Below are 16,627 nucleotides of genomic sequence, written 5' to 3'. Positions count from 1 at the left end.
TATTTTATTTTTGTTACTGTTATTCATTCCTTGTAAATGTAAGTTTAAGTAATATTTTGTAGTATTTTATAAATTGTAATACTGAAAATGTGTGGAGAGTGTATGTGTGCCATTCCATAAGATGGGATGTTTATAAAATATTTAAATTTATGTCTTAAAGATTGATTACAATTTTTTTAAATATTTCTTCACCTAGTATTGTTCAAATGCAAATAAATTATAGTTTATGATTTCACCAGTGATTTTATAATTTTATTTAAATGAAATTTTTAAATTTTCTTATGAAATACAAAGCTAAACAATTATCTGTAAATTTTTTTTTTGTTACGGCCCGGAAGGACCAATTAGTCATTTATGTTTAGTCTTTCTTAACTTCCAGTACTCTTTCATTTTCCTGGAAAAATCCCTTTTCTGTTCCTCTGTCCAAACCGTCCTCGTTTTCTTTTTAGGCTTTTCTGCAAATTTAACACCGGACAAGTTGTTATAATTTCCAGATCCTGTTCTGAGATCTTGCAGTACAGTGCCTGCTTCTTTGATGTCTTGAAGCACCTCAGTGAGCCACACTGGTTGCATTTTTAGCTTTAGCAATCTTTCCAAGAGTTGTTTACTTTTCCTTGATTCCTCCAAATGCAAGAGGTGGCCAAAGAATTTTATTCTCTTCTTTCTTATTTCTTCTGTAATTGGTGTAACGACCTCATAGATTTTATGGTTTGGGAGTAATCTCCACTTTCCTTCCACCAAGTTTACCCCACCAATACAAATACAGGTCCTTACGATCCTTCTTTCTATTTTGGCTAATTTTTCAGTTCTCGATGCTATCTTGATTTGTCCCAGTGTTTACTCCCATGCATTACTACCAGTTTGAATACTGTATTATAGTGTCTTATCTTGGCTTGTTTGGATGCATTTCTTATTATAGGTGTTTCGTGTGACCACTTGTGCCATTGCTAGTCTGTGTGCTCTTTCTTGCCAGGCTATTTTCTCGTTTAGATTCCATGTGATGGATTCACCCAAATATTTAAATTTTGATACTATTTTAATTCTGCGACCATTGATTTCCAAATGTTTCTGCTGTGTCTTTTTAGTGAACATTGCTTCTCTCTTCTCGTACGAGATTTGAAGTCTAATTTTCACTGCGATAGAGGCCAATGATTCTATCTGGTGTTCAGCCTCTTCCTCTGTTTCTGCAAGGAATTCGCAGATCGTCTGCGAAGCCAAGGCAGTTAAGGCTTTAACGTGTTAAATTTACTTCCAATTTTTACTTTATCTGGATTTTGTTCTTACCAATGTTGCATGATGTATTCTAATGCGAAATTAAAAAGTAATGGCGACAATCCGTCCCCTTGCCTGAGACCAGTCTTTATGTCAAAAGGTTCCGATGTCTCCCCCCTGAACTTCACCTTCAACCGGGTGCCTGTCATTGTCAGCTCCCAACATTTTCACCAGCTTTGGTGCAGCCCAAAATTCCTCAGAATCCTAAGCATAGATGGTCTATGGATACTGTCATATGCCTTCTTGAAATCCACAAATGTAATGATTAAGCCCTTGCGTCGCAACTTGTACATATCCATAATTAGTTTTAAGGTGATAATTTGTTCTGCACAACTTCTCCAGGGTCTGAATCACCCCTGATATTCTCCTAATTCTATCTCCAGTTGATCCTTTATACGGTTATAAAGTATTCTAGAGAAGATCTTGTACGTACAATCTAATAGGGAGATCACTCTGTAGTTGCTTGGATCCATCTTATCGACTTTCTTGAATAGGGGGTGGATGATTGCTGTTGACCAGTGATCTGGAAGTCTCTCGTTCCAAATTTTAGTAAGTTCCCTTTGCAATATCTAAAATGTTAGGCGGAGCGTATTTCCAATGCTCGGCAACTGTTTGGTCTTCTCCGCTCGCCTTATAGTTTTTCATTTCCTTAAGGGCTTGTTCGATCTCTTGTAGAGCAGGCGGAGTTAATTTTGATTGCTCTGTTTTCACTGGTGTCTCTGTGTCAATTCTCAGGAGTTCCTCAGGCTCTTCCGCATTTAAAAGTTCTTCGAATGCTTTGGCAAGGATTTGGGCATTTTCCCTATTGCTGTATGCTACTTTTCTTTCTTTGTTCTTAACCCTTAACGTTGGTGCCTGGTAACATTGCAATCGTCTTTTGAAAGTTTCGTAGTATTCCCTGGAATTAGTTCCATGGAAATTTTCCTCAATCTTTCTAGTGATGTTATTGTGGAATTGTCGTTTGGCCTGCCTAAGAATTTTCTGTGTAAGTTTTATTTGCTCGATTAGTTCTTGAGAGGATTTTTCAGACCTCACTCCTTGATGTCTCACCCAAGTTTTGTGTCTAGCAATGACTGCACGGTTACATTCTTCGGTCCACCACTGATGTTTTAATTTGAGGTTTGGTGGGGCTATTCTTTCCGCTATTTGTTGTAATTTCTCGATGGTTTGTTTAACTCTAATGTGTTGTCTACGTTTGCCGTTTCTTGCATGTAACCTTTGTTGGCTATTAATTTTCTCGGGTCAAATCTGCTTTTATTTTGTGTCATTTTCTGTATTTTGAGCAGTTTGAAATTTATTTTAATTTTTACTATTTTATGGTCTGAACCAGAATCTATCCCTCTAAGTACCTTAACATTCTGGATTTCTCTATGGAAATTTTTGTCCATGCAAACATGATCTATTTGAAACTCTCCGGTCCTCTGATTGGGGTTTGCCCAGGTTTTAAGCTTATTGGGCCTCCTTTTGAAACATCTGGATTTGGATACCATTCCGTGTATTTTGCATAGTTCAACTAGTTGAATTTCATTTTTGTTGGTTTTGTTGTGCGCTGGCCATTTTCCAATAATATTTCGGTATTTTTTTCTCCTTGCCCAGTTGGGCATTATAATCCCCTATTAAGATCTTAGTGTGTTTTGGGTTGATTTCTGCCACTGTTCGGATGAATGGGATGATTTCTGCTGGATATTTCCCAGCATGTTAGAAGCATGGAGAATTTACATTGATTTTTAAAGGTGGCACGACAAGGACCCTATTGTTAGATCTTATTGGCTTTTGATTATCTTGGCTGTAATTGGAAAGGTTTTTGAGAAAGTTTTGTATCTCATTATTAGTAGGGTAACCACTGAGAACTTATTGATGGACAGCCAATATGGGTTCTAGCCTGGCAAGAACATGGAGGATGCCATATTGAAGATGATGAATATTGCTTCCTGCAGTGTATGTAGATATGTGTTAGGTGTTTTCCTGGATATATCCAGGGTTTTCAATAACTTCTGGTGGCCCTCTGTTTTGTTTCAAATGCAGAAATGTGGTTGCACATGGAATGAAATAAAGATTCTCTCAATTTATTTCAGCCATTAGGTCGCCTCTGTGATGGCATCTTGGAAATAGGGAATAGCCTACCCAAAGGAAGAGTGTATAGAGTCCTCTTATAGACTAATTCTGGATAATTGAGTTCGATTCTATGCTATGGTTGTGGTTGCTGCATTATTGCTAATGCAGATATTAGGCTATTGCTGGTTGAGGGGGGACCCACGAAACGTGATAGAATTCCGAGATGCCCGTGCATGTGAGATTCTCAGGTTGTGGAATTTCCAGCATAAGATGACTTTTAGTCACGAAAAACCACAATAGTTGTTAATGGTTTGGCTGGCCAATTCAAGTTTCAATAGCTGACATACCCATTAGGTATATTTCTGCTCAGAAATACTTGGGTGTAATGCTTGATGAGAATCTTCCATTCAAGGAACACTTTCAATATGTTGCCAAAAAGACTGTTGCTGCCTTCTATGGAATTCGCAGTGTTATCCATCTCGATTTGGGGTTGAGTTTCTGTATCATGCGTATCCTCTCCAAGGATGGAAGTGAGGCTATTATGTTATATGAGGTCTGTTCAAGAAATACGTAGACTGTTTGAATTACTCGGGTCCATTTTGTTCCAGTCAAATACGCTTGGTGTTGCCATGTTCGTACAGATCAGCTTATTACAACACAGTTTTTTGATTGCAAATATCATTATTGGTTGCTTAGCTACACGGTTGTTTGTGAAGTGTGTTTTCTCGTTGGAATGAGAACACGCACTTGGAATGAGTCACTCATTTGGAATGAGTGACTTGAATAAGCAAAGAGTTGCTGTGAAATTTTGTGTTAAACTTGGAAAATCTGTGAGTGAAACTTTTGATATGCTCAAGATGGCTTATGGCAATGTTGCTATGAAGTGTGTGACATGCTTTAAGTGGCATGAATGTTTTAAAGATGGTCGTCGGTCGATTGAAGACAATGAGCGTCCTGGACGTCCTTCCACGTCAACTGACAACTCACACATAGACAAAATCAACACCCTGGTTCGGGCAAATCGACGTCTGACCATCAGTGAGCTTGCTGAAGAGTGTGGGATATCAGTTGGATCATGTTATGAGATTTCAAGATCATTTTACGAGAGTGGTGACTGGTTTTTTCATCACGTGAACTCCTTTCTTGATCTTTGAGTTAATTGGAAGGTCCGTGGGTAATTGTGGATAGTGGCTGGTTACCTCTGTTTCCTTGCATTGCATAGATCAGCTGAAGGTGTTTAAACAGAGTAGGTTCCTGGGTGGCTAGGGTTTCAGCTAAGACATTTGATTGGCTGGGATAGGCATTTTGGCAACGAGCCTCAGTTAATCAATGATTTTTGAAGTTGAGTGGTGGAGTCACTGTCTTCTGCGGGGGGGGGTGGGGGGAGTGACTGTACTACGGAGAGCATGGTTGCCATGCAGCTGTGAGGTATTATGGCACTCTCTGGCCGAGGGTGGTCTTTAGGTATGACGTTTATAGTGGGTAATGGGATATAGGTCTGAATTTCGTTGTTGCATATAATACATTTTGAATGGTATGAGTTTGCATTCTATTGACTCGCTATTTAGTCGATGGTTGAGGCATTTACAGTCATAAGCGTTGGTATTAAAATTGGACTAGGTGTCAGATTCGCGCTTCTGCGAACTCTGTTAATTAGTTCAGAGAGTGATATTGCAGGAAAAGAAGATTGAAGATGTCCAAAAGAAGCCTAAGTGAAGGTGTTGACTGTGATAATAATTTTTACTAAATGTCTGCCGAGGAATTTATTTACATCGCTGGCATCCCAACTGAGGCCAGGCTGATGAATATGAGATGTAATCACTTAGAGGGTGTAAAGACGTCCTCCGGTAAAGCCTATCAGGGTTCTGAATGGAGGGAGTGGTTTGTTTGGTGATTGGAATTGCTACAAGGTGGGTGTCTTCCCCTATGGGGTTGGTATGTGTCTTACGTCTTTTGCATATAGAAAAATATAGCAATGATGTGTTGGCACATTTTTAATGACAGATTCAAGAGCAACTACATGATCGATAGACGATTTTCTTGTGGAAACTGTATTGTTCCCGGGCAATTAGGGAGTTTCTCTCGAGGTACCACACTAGACAATGGTTCATTCATTTTTGCCATCTGAATGGGTATTTGCAAGAATTGATAATTGTATTAAGAAAAGGAAAGTTATTGTTAATCCAGCTTAAAGTGTTATCAGAATTTGAAACTGTGATACCTATGGCTGATATAGAATTTGACTGGAAATCAGCTGCAGCACCTCTTGTTTTGAAAACTACAGAACAGTGGCATTTTCCATTCAATCCTTCAGAAAGCTTCTTTATTACAAGAAAAAGTAATGGGATTACTTTTAGAAATCAAAGGCAGAAACAACTTGTTATTATCAAAAACAAAGAATAGTGTTAAAAAAGGGGGGTTGGTTTCAGTATCACTGGGATTAATATTTTTCTATTATCAGATTCATAAATTTTCTTACTTTTATAGTATTATTATTTTGGTTTCAAGAAAGAGGCCTGAATCAGTGAACCCAAATTCTATTCCAGAAGGAAATATTATGATCAATAACCTGAAATTGAATGATTATTATAACTTTTAAGTAAACATCATGAATCAGGATGGCAAAAAATTGAGGAAGTTACTTTTACAAAAATGCTGAATTGACAGATAGTGATGCCAACATTTTCCTGAAGCTTTACATGAATATTGTGGAAACATTGATGAAAGTTTTCCTACTCGATTTAAAATTTAAAAATAATATGCGAGTCAATTTTTATAGTATTATATAATGTTATTGTGTTTTTGTTTTTCTGGGCGAAAAACATTTCTGTGTTATAATCACCTGAGCAAGATATATTTCTGTAATAAATAAAAGGATATATCTCAATAAAACTAATAAACTTACCATCTGCTTTATGGCAAATGGTATGATTAGTTGAAACACACTACAATAATCCAAATATTTCAGTATAAACGGACAGCTCTAACAAACCGTAGAACATAAGATAACATTTCAGTATCCTCTAGAATAATTTGCACATTGGTCCCTACATTAAACTTGTGATGCAATGTTGCATAACAGACAATCCACAAGGATGTGGTGGACTGTTAGTTGGAAGTTGCAGCATGCACAAACTGGTGCATCTGTTTTCATCATCAGATATCCATGAGTGAGCCTAGTGTGCTCTATTCGTAAATGGCAGATAATAACCTCCTCTCAACAGTTATTTCTACATGAGGAGAGCTACATGGTGTAACAGTGTTTTTAATTGAATTGGATGAAGTTTATTATTCTACTCACTTTGACGCTCATAATGCACCATCCCTCTTAGAAAACCGACAACTTCATTTGAAGCGATGCGATTGGTGAAAGGAGGCTGGAAACAAGCCTTCTTTGCCACACTATCAACGCGCTTGTTGCCTAAAATCCCAGTATGGTTGGAGATCCAGCAAAAGCTCACTGTTGTATTATGGTGATTCATTTGTGAAATGACAATGAATCTCAGACAATGGAGTACATATCATTAATTACCTGTAAGGCACTCATGGAATCTGAGTAGACAAGAACATGACAAAATTTTCTGCTAATTATATACAAGGCTTTATTAATGGCATATAGTTCTGCAATGAATACTGGTGATGCTGGCAAGGCCAAAAATTATGTTATTGCCTACCACAAAACCGCATCCAACAGAATTAACGTTTCTAGAGCCGTCCATATAAACTGAAAAATCAGGACTCGTGCTATTAATATCATAAAATTTGTTTTGTAAGATGATTTTGATTTGTTTTGGAATTGTATTCTTTTTATTATACTGACAAAGATCAAAGCAGTGATTAACGAGAGAAGGCTGTGAAGGGATGTAATAACATGAAGCAACAGTAAGGACTGAAGGTAATTGTATATTTAGAGCTGAGGAAAGGCGCTCAGCTCTGATGTCTTGTGGAGTAGAAGATCTCAGCTGTTCCTGGTATCAATTAACATGGTTGGATAATACCGCATTAAAAGTTGGATGAGTTGATTGCACTTTAATCCAAGGCACATAGGAGCATACAATATGCTTCTGCCTATTCCAAAGAGATGGCTCACCATTGCCCATCAGCAGACTTACCATGGGCTTCAGCGAAACACACCCGAGAAAAGACGATGGATGAATGATGGACTGCATCGAGCATCCTTAAAATGGTGGCCCATACTGATGAATAAGCTATGCAGTTGTAGTCTAAGTGGGAACAGACCAGAGCTCGGTAGAAGCACATCATGCATATACGATCGGCTGCCCGATGGGTATTAGATAAAACCCTCACAACAACATTTTATCTTCAGCTCCTTCAAATGTGTTACGTGTGATAGTAATTGTTCTAATCACATTCCTAGAAATTGAACCCTTGTACATATGCCTCAATTGGTTCACCATGTAAAAACAGTTGAGGTTCAACATGTTCCTTCAACCAGGAAAGCGAATGCATTTTGTTTTTACCAGGAAGAACATGATTCCATTTCCTAAGTGGGTTATTGTGTTTTAAAGCAGCCTCTCACTTGTTGCTAATGTTCTGGATAGTATATAAATAGAAAACATCATCTACAAATAAAAAACACACCTGGTTTTCACACGCAGTTTGTTATATTATTTATGGCTACAGTAAGCAAATTAATACTTCCCTGGGGTACTCCTTTTACGAGTGTGAAACTTTCGTTCCAACTCAAACTCGGAAGGTCTGACTACTTAGGACCCTCTGATAAATGCGAGGAATTATGTACACCCCATTCATGAAATATATTTAGGATTCCTCTCCCCATGATGTGTCGTACACCTTTTCCAAATCAAAAAATACAGCAACCAGGCATTGGTGGAATAAAAAGGCGTTTTGAATAGCTGCTTCCAAGGCAACTAAATGATAAACAGATGATCTACCCTGGTGGAAACTGCATTTTTCTGAGGCAATTCTCTCAAGGTTCCAGACTAGATGACAGTTCACCATTCATTCCATCACCTTACACAGGATACTGGCCAAGGAGATGAGATGTTAACTTGGGCATGATTTATTTTTACCAGGTTTCAGTATTGGGATTACCAGTGTCCCCGAACCAAGAATCTGGAAACACCTGGTCACAGAATATCCTATTATAGATACAGATAAGATAATGTAATGCACTTTCTGGGAGATGTGATAACATACTGACCCTGATATCATTTCTGGGTAAAGTGTTACGAGAATTATTCAAGGCATACTGTAGCTCATTATAAGAAAAAGGTATGTTAAATTCATTCTACGAGTATCCAATTACCAACGGGATAATTTTTACCTGCAACTTATATCTCATGAACTCAGGACAGTATGATGATATAAGTAAAACTTTTCTGAACAACTTTTTAAATGTGTTCACCACATCAACTGTCAGGTAACAAGGTCTCCGCCACTTTGCAGTCCAATCGGCTGCAGTGAATGTACCCATCCACATGGTTTGAACCTTTCTCCATACAACAGATGATGGTGTACGAGAAATGGATTCGACGTAATTCAGCCAAGCTCATTTAGCACACTGAAACACTTGATGGCAAACAGCCCTTGTGTTGCAGAAAGTGCAGGGCATTTTAGTCGTCAGTCTTCGATTGAAATTATACGTAAAGCCTTACACCAATCTCGTAGTGCCCACCTGCAGTCTTCATCCCACCAAGGAAAAGCAGGCCCCTTTGACTTTGCAGATGTTAAAGGGATGAATTCATTTGCATTATCGAGAATCTGGTGTGTAAACATGACAAGTTGGTGGATCGCGCTACTGCTCTAGCTACAATCGCTAAAGGAATCTTTGTATCCAATTCAGTCCGCTTTCTGAATCAACCATCTGCGTGGCTGACTCTGAGGTAAATCACTATTATCGACTGAGATTACAACTGGTTGGTCTATGATCGCTTCCAAAGAATTTTTTAGAAACGCACCAGGTAAGACATGGGAGTATGGTTTCAGAACACACTGATAGATCGATGCATGAAAATGTACCCGATGATGACATAAATGTATACAATCTATTGTTCAATAAGTTATTACTTTAAAAGTAATAAGTTCTGACTCAGTCGATCAACTATATTGACTTCGGAAGAACTAGACGATGAACCCCAAGAAAGGTGATGGTTGTTAAAATCGCCAATTATTAGAAGTGGTAAAGGAATCTGGAAAAACAGATTGGACAGATCATCCTCACTGATATCAGAATTTGGAGGAAGATATAAGTTGCAGATATTCATTTTGAATGGTACTAATATCTTTGCTGCTACTTAAGGATGTTTGTTGCTAGTGGAATACAGGCAGCTGTTATGATTTTCTTCTGAAAAAAAAACACTACATCCTCATGTCCTCTACCCTCAGTTTGAAGGTTGCGTCTTTTGTAAATGTATCTGCGGAAGGACACATCATCCTGGGGATGGAGGCGACGAGTCTCCTGCAACGGTATTAAAGGATTTTCTTCCTTTATCAGAATTTCAATATCCTCAGCCAGGAATGGAGACTGCAAACATTCTACTGAATAATATTTGTAACCACAGAAAAAAAACATATTCTGTTACACATAAAAATTTTGCATGCAAATTACGTATCAAAAACTACCTGGTTTTTGTTTTTAGTGCCTAAGACTGTGTTTCTTTGGAAGGCTTCATCTGCCACCATATCCTCAATGGTATCTTTAGATGTTGGAAATTTTGAAGCCTGGGAGGCTGGAGATACCGCACCAAGTGACAATTTTTTTGTAGATCCCTTTAAAGGGATCTTAGTAGCTTGCTGCAGTGAGAGTTTTATTTGGTAGTGTACCAACTGAAGTGGTATTCAGTACACTGTTGTTCTATCAAAACCACTATCAGTCTTCCTGGCAGAAGTTACCTGCTTGCTAGTATTCATTGTTGTAATTGCAGGTGTGAGGGATTTCACTTGTTCTAATAAAGCTTCAGCCAATTTTGTCAGTTCTTTACACAATATGCATCCCTTATACTTTTGTACATGTTTGAGATAACTTGCACAAAACTAATCCCAGGTTGTACAGGATTCCTTATGCTGTACGATTCTCTATATTCCCAGTGAGCCACAGGGAAGGACACTTTCTGCTCAGTAAAGAACTTCAAAATTGTCTTTTCTTCCATGTAAACTGGGCATTTTCCTGCCAAATACAGTTTATACACTTTTCTTCTTCAGAGCATATGGTATCTTCATGTCCTGACTGGCTGCAATGAGCAATAATCTGTTCCTTTTGGCAACTAATTTTGGTGTGATCAAAATCCTGACGTTGAAAGCACTAAGGTTTGGTATATAAGGTTGCACATGAACAGAAAGGTAACCAACCTTTATTCTGTCAAGAACAGCAGGATTGGAAAAAGTCAAAATTAGCGATGATGTTGGTACATTAACACTATTCTCCCCTTCTCATAATCCTCTGATAATTACAGGCAATTCTATGTCAGCCAAATCTTGGCAAAAGATTACACCTTTGCTAAAATTAAGCATTTTATGAGGCTGCAGCACTAACACTTTGTCTGATCCTATATAGTTTGAAGTTTCTTAATCAATTTCTTTAAGCTATTACACTGCATTTGTTAATAAGGAAGGGAGAAATCTTAGCATATCATGTCTGTGCGCTGTGACACTTCATTGTACAAATTTAAAGTACGATTTACTAATGTTAAAATATGTTTCTGACAACATTAGTCTGTGCATTATTTGAATTAACTAGGTAATTAAAGTCTGATGAATTTTAAAGTCAAATGCTAAAAAATGAGAAATAATATAATTAATAGTAGATAACAAATGCTCACTGGAAGTACTCATGGTTTTTTTTTGGCTTAATCCTAAAAGAAATATAATGAGAAAAAGTATGGCCATTTTCCCTTTGAGTTAATTTCAACAGTGTGATATATTCTTTATCACATTCTGATTTCATCTCTCCTGTATGTTAACACGTGTAAATAAAAATAACATAGCAACTATGAACTTAAAAAGTAATAATACTAAGTTTATTAAAGATAAAATAATTATTACAAAGAAAATCTCAATGCTACAAGGTGACTTTCATGGCAAAATTAAGAAAATAGTAAGTGGACACAAAATTCAAGCATTCATGGGAATAAATAACTTTGCAAAACCACCATAAAGTAATGGAATTACTTTTTCACAGCATAAATAGTACAATGTTTGAGGTAATCAGTATTTTTTAAACAGCAGTTTGTTTAATAACTTTTGAGCAATACTGATGAAATACTGTAATGTAAACATAAAATGCAAACTGCAACAATATTGAACAGAACATGTTAATCTTTCTAAGATAAACTCTATATTTGTAAATTGTTCCCAATGTTCCTTAAATGTTGTGCATAGGAAATTATTTGCTAAAGCAAAAGTCGGAAATAGTTAAGTACATTTGAGTAGATGAATTTGATGAAATTAAAATAAGGCTGGTATTTGTAGTTAAATCAGAAAGATTCCTTTTTCAAGGACTTTTGTTCCAAAATGACAGATAAATAAGTGGTTCAAATGTGGTCTCTTTTTGAAAATTTATGTATTCGATCTATAATTGTTTTATTTGTTTTTATTTGCATATTGGAAATGTTTTATAAACAATATTGTTAATTCCTTTTTTTATCGTGTCTTAAAAATTAAAAAGTTTTTGTTTGATTTAAATAAATTATTTCAGAGGAATTAACAATTATATTTTTACTTTAGTCTGTGCATATGAAAGATATACCCATAATATACAAAGTGAATATTTATTTTTTAATTTGTAGTAATTTTTTTTTATGAAATTAATAAAAATTGAAATTTATTAATAATTTATCAATGAAGTTTTATTTTTGAGAATATACAGACAATCCTAACACGGTTTTTTATTTTGTCAGGTGAATTTATGATGTATAAGAATTTATTATGCATATACTGATAAAACTGAGGGGTATATAAAAAGAGGGGATTACAATAGCCATTATATGTAACTTGCTCTTTCCAGTTTTTTCAGGTACTGACCCATCTCGTTAACAAGTGTTCTTTGCAAGATGATGGAAAGAATGGTTAATTGCAGGCTGGTTTAGATCCTGGAGAAACACTCTCATTTTTCCAAACAATGTGGTATCAACCACACGTTCATTCAACCAGCTTGTTGGCCTCAATCCGTTTATGTTTTTATAAAAACATATGTTTTATAAAACATATTCTAACACATTACATTAAAAAATTACATTACATTAAAAAAATTCATTTTTTTGCATTTAAAAATATTTTCGTTTACATTGACACTACAATTAAAAAATAAATAAATAAATAAAATTAGTTAAGTATTTTTAATGAAAATATTAATTTTTAATTTATGTTATTAACACTTAAAGAAACTGAAAAGTCAAATGTCTGAAACTTTAGATATGCTTTTGGGATGCCATTTGGATATGTATGTTACTTTTTTTATAAAGATCTGGTCTGATCCTGCTTTTTAGTCTGGTTGTGCAATGTACTTCCCAGCACAAAATATAGCATTAAAATTGCTTGACAGTATACATAAAGTTTAATTATTATAATAACTAACTTTTACAAACTGAGATCCTATTCTTCAAAACAACTAAGTCGTTACAGTGTCTTAATCGAAGATTAATTTAAGGTGAAAGAATTACACTTAATTAAAAATAACTTTTTTAATAAAAACAATTTATTTCTGTAAAATAAATAAATAATAACAATTAATCAACAAAAGAAACAATCAGTAAGAGTTTAAAAGACATTACACTAATAAAACAGAATCTACTAATACAAGTTTGAAATTGTGCAGTCAGTACTATCACAGCCAAAATTTTAATTATGACTAGTTTTTTTTATGCTCATAATAGATCTAATCAACAAAGATTACACTGCAGCAGTGGTTTAATGATTAATCTGAATTACTATAATTCGTAGTGTATTTATGGGTGGTAGTGTTATTATTTTATCTGTATTTAATCTAAAAAAAAAAAACTATAAAAATTAAACTGCTGTTATGATTTCCATATCATGAAATTAAAAACTTATATTTTTAAGACTAAAAAATATTTTTTTAATTTATGGTAAAATTATATATACATATTTCTAATAGTTTACATTATTTATTGTTTTAGTTATTTTTTATTTGTAAGAGAGTTAAATGTTAATATAAATTTAATACAAAAGATTTTTGAAGCAGTTTATCTTTAAAAACCAGAATTAAATTTTAGTTTATGGTTCATCATGTTTAATAGTTACAAAAAATACAGTATTTTTAAAATATAATAATTTCAAAACATTATATATTTTTCTTCGCTGAAGAAATTTATATTGTTTGTAGCACTTCATTCCAGTTGCCAACTTCCCACTTTTATTTATTATTTTAAAAATACCTTTCAAAAGCAGCATTTGGTTTATCATGTATGTAATGTAGAAGAACTCTTTTTAAATTAAAAGAAGTCCTGACAATTCATCAACTGTATTTACAATGTTTAATTTATTTCTTCTTAAAAGTATATAGTCTTAAAAGTATAAAAATATAATTCAGTCTTATCTTATTAATTATGACCTTTTTCTACTACTTTTAATACTTATATAATGCTGAACATTTTTAACTAATAAATAGAATATAAGTAGAATAGTAGACTATAAAAACCTCTCATCCTTCAAAATAAAATGTTTCTCTTTATTTGCCTATTTTCAATTAAAAAATATTTTATGATTATTTTTTAAATAATTTTTTATAAATAAACATTTTTTTATTGTAAACAAAATTGAAATTATCTTATGGAAATCTATTGCTTTTACGTATATGCAGAGTAGCTTTTCTATAATATATGAATATACATACAGCCTTCAAAATCTGATGGAAGGGTATCATTAACTGAAAAACATTATATTAATATATAAACTACTGAATACTTTTATCGCATTAAATGAAAGAAAAATATTAAATTTGTAAAATTTAAAATAAAATTTAGAATCTTACTTACATACATGATCAGATAGCAGCAGTCGATAAAAAATAACATTACAGAAACTAATAAAAATGAATTTAACTTTCTAACCTATTTAAACATTAACATGCAATTAATGAAATCATTACATATCTGCTTTTATTAAATTAATGAACGTTAAAACATTGCAACAGTTAATCTAACTAAAAACACAAACTAACTACTACACATATGTAGTTTTTCTACCATTAATTTGAACCAATTTACTTCTATTCATTCTGTCAAAAAATAGTAAACCAGAAGCTCTCTCAACTGTGTCTGGTGGAACCTAAAAATAATGAAACAATTCTGATAAAAATTAAAATAAAATAACAGAACATGTACTACCTAAATCATTAGTGATTCTGAACAGTAGATCCTAAATAGTATCTTGTCTGTTAGTTCAAAACCTTTTGTCCATTTTCTGGGGACAGAAAGCCATATAAGATATGCCTGAAACCTTTTTAAGTGGACGGATTTATTGACAGCATATCCTATCGTAAAAAAGCCATATTTTTTTATATGAAAATTCATATTAAAAAAGTTATAAGTACATCCCAACCCTGTAGTACATCCCATCCTACTCTGTTTAAACACCTTCGCTGATCTACATAATAATGTAAGGAAACGGAGGAAACCAGCCACTATCGACCATTTCTCACAGACCTTCCAATTAACTCGAAAATATAGACACTCTCTCAAGCTCTCTAACTACTCCTATACCTTCAGCCTCGTACCAAGGACAGACATCGAAGACATGGTTCACCATGTCATCAACCGCAATCAAACATTGCTTGAATCTACTAAATGAAACCTAGCCAATTTCTCCTGAAAAGCACCATGCCCAGAAAGGAATTGCCTAATACACTAATTGGGGGAAATCCACATAACTGTGTGCAAATCAAACACAACTGGAAATATGCCATGCATGTAACGACCGACAGTCATACCACCTGGCCTGCCAAGATGTAAAACCCTGGACTTCAATTTTCTCTATACATTCCCAAGTGAGAAGACTATCCTGTTTGGAAATATTAATGTTCCTTACGTTATATGACAAGAATATCTATCGGCTTAATGCCAGCAATAACACATACTGCCTCCTGTGACACAGTCCTGTAACCGCTGACAACAGCCAACAGAAGGAGATGCTGGACTCTCAAAAGAATGTTCTTATAACATCTAAAGATCATGCAATGAGCCCAGATAAGCGCAGCATATAACATAATAGCATCACTTACACTCTTGTAGAGAATATGCATGGTACAGAAATTAAACCCTCAATCAGGATGGATAATTCCATGAACTCCCAAAAAGGCAGTAACAGCCTTCTTGGCAACATTCCTTAAATCAAAAATTCTCATCAAGGATTACACCCAAGTATTTCTAATAGAAACATACCTAACGGGAAGGCTGGCCATTGAAACCCATGCTCGGCATGAATTGGCCAGCCGACCCTTCACATCATCAGTGTTTTTTCTGAACTAAATCATCTTGTACTGGAGATTCCACAACCTCAGAATCCCACATCCATAGACAACTTGGAGTTCTATCTCATTGCATGAGTCTCCCTCAACCAGCAATAGTCCATCATCCGCATAAGCAATAATGTGGCAACCACTAGGCAATCTCAACCGTAACATAGAATTGAACTCAATTATCCAAAGAAGGGGACTCAATATCTATCCAAAGGGTAGCCCTGTGGCCACCCTTTGGATAGGATCTGTCCTACTTCCAAGCTGTCATCACAGAGGGCGACAGTTTGAAAGCTGAAATAACCTGAGAATATTTATTTCATTCCACGTACGACCAAATTTCTGCATTTGAAAGAAAACAGAAGGCCACCATAATTTATTAAAAGCCCTAGATATATCAACAAAAAAAAAACACCTAAAACATACCTACATACACTGGAAGAATTCATTACCTTTAATAAGGCGTCTTCTATGCTCTAGTTGGGCCTGAAACCAAATTGGCTGTACATCAATAAGTAATCAGTAGTTAACCTACTAATATTATGGAGATACAAAACTTTTTGAAAAACTTTCCAATTACAGGCATGAGCGTCAAAAGCTATTAAGAAAAACTAATGGTACGGTTCTTGTCACCACCTTTAAAAGTGTATATTAAAGGTGTTCCACCATGATACAATTATATCTGGAGGCTTTATTTCGTGCTATACTACAGACTACCTGGAAAAACCTCCACCTCGGTAATCTCAAGAGACTGTACCTCAGTGTAGAACCCAGTGATTTCTTGCTGGACCGCCCAAACATTGGTGATACTAAGTCTCACCAGCCTCAGTGTCATCAGGAAGCACA

The 16,627-nt window shown here is 35.0% G+C and overlaps 1 protein-coding gene across 1 annotated transcript in view; it reads right to left on the bottom strand.

The window, feature by feature from the left end:
* Nucleotides 1-12,980: 12,980 nt before the first annotated feature.
* EndoG (endonuclease G, mitochondrial) overlaps nucleotides 12,981-16,627 on the bottom strand; it is a 33,221-nt gene continuing 29,574 nt past the window's right edge. The window contains exon 5 of the mRNA XM_075358036.1: nucleotides 12,981-14,595. Within this exon, the coding sequence (XP_075214151.1) occupies nucleotides 14,491-14,595 (105 nt within the window). The 3' untranslated portion in view covers nucleotides 12,981-14,490. The remainder of the gene's footprint in view (nucleotides 14,596-16,627) is intronic.

Source organism: Lycorma delicatula, chromosome 1 (genome assembly GCF_047948215.1).
Source record: "Lycorma delicatula isolate Av1 chromosome 1, ASM4794821v1, whole genome shotgun sequence".
In the NCBI taxonomy this organism is placed as follows: Eukaryota; Metazoa; Arthropoda; class Insecta; order Hemiptera; family Fulgoridae; genus Lycorma; species Lycorma delicatula.
The sequence above is the reverse complement of the archived record's forward strand: the minus strand, read 5'-3'. Positions and strand labels throughout refer to the sequence as shown.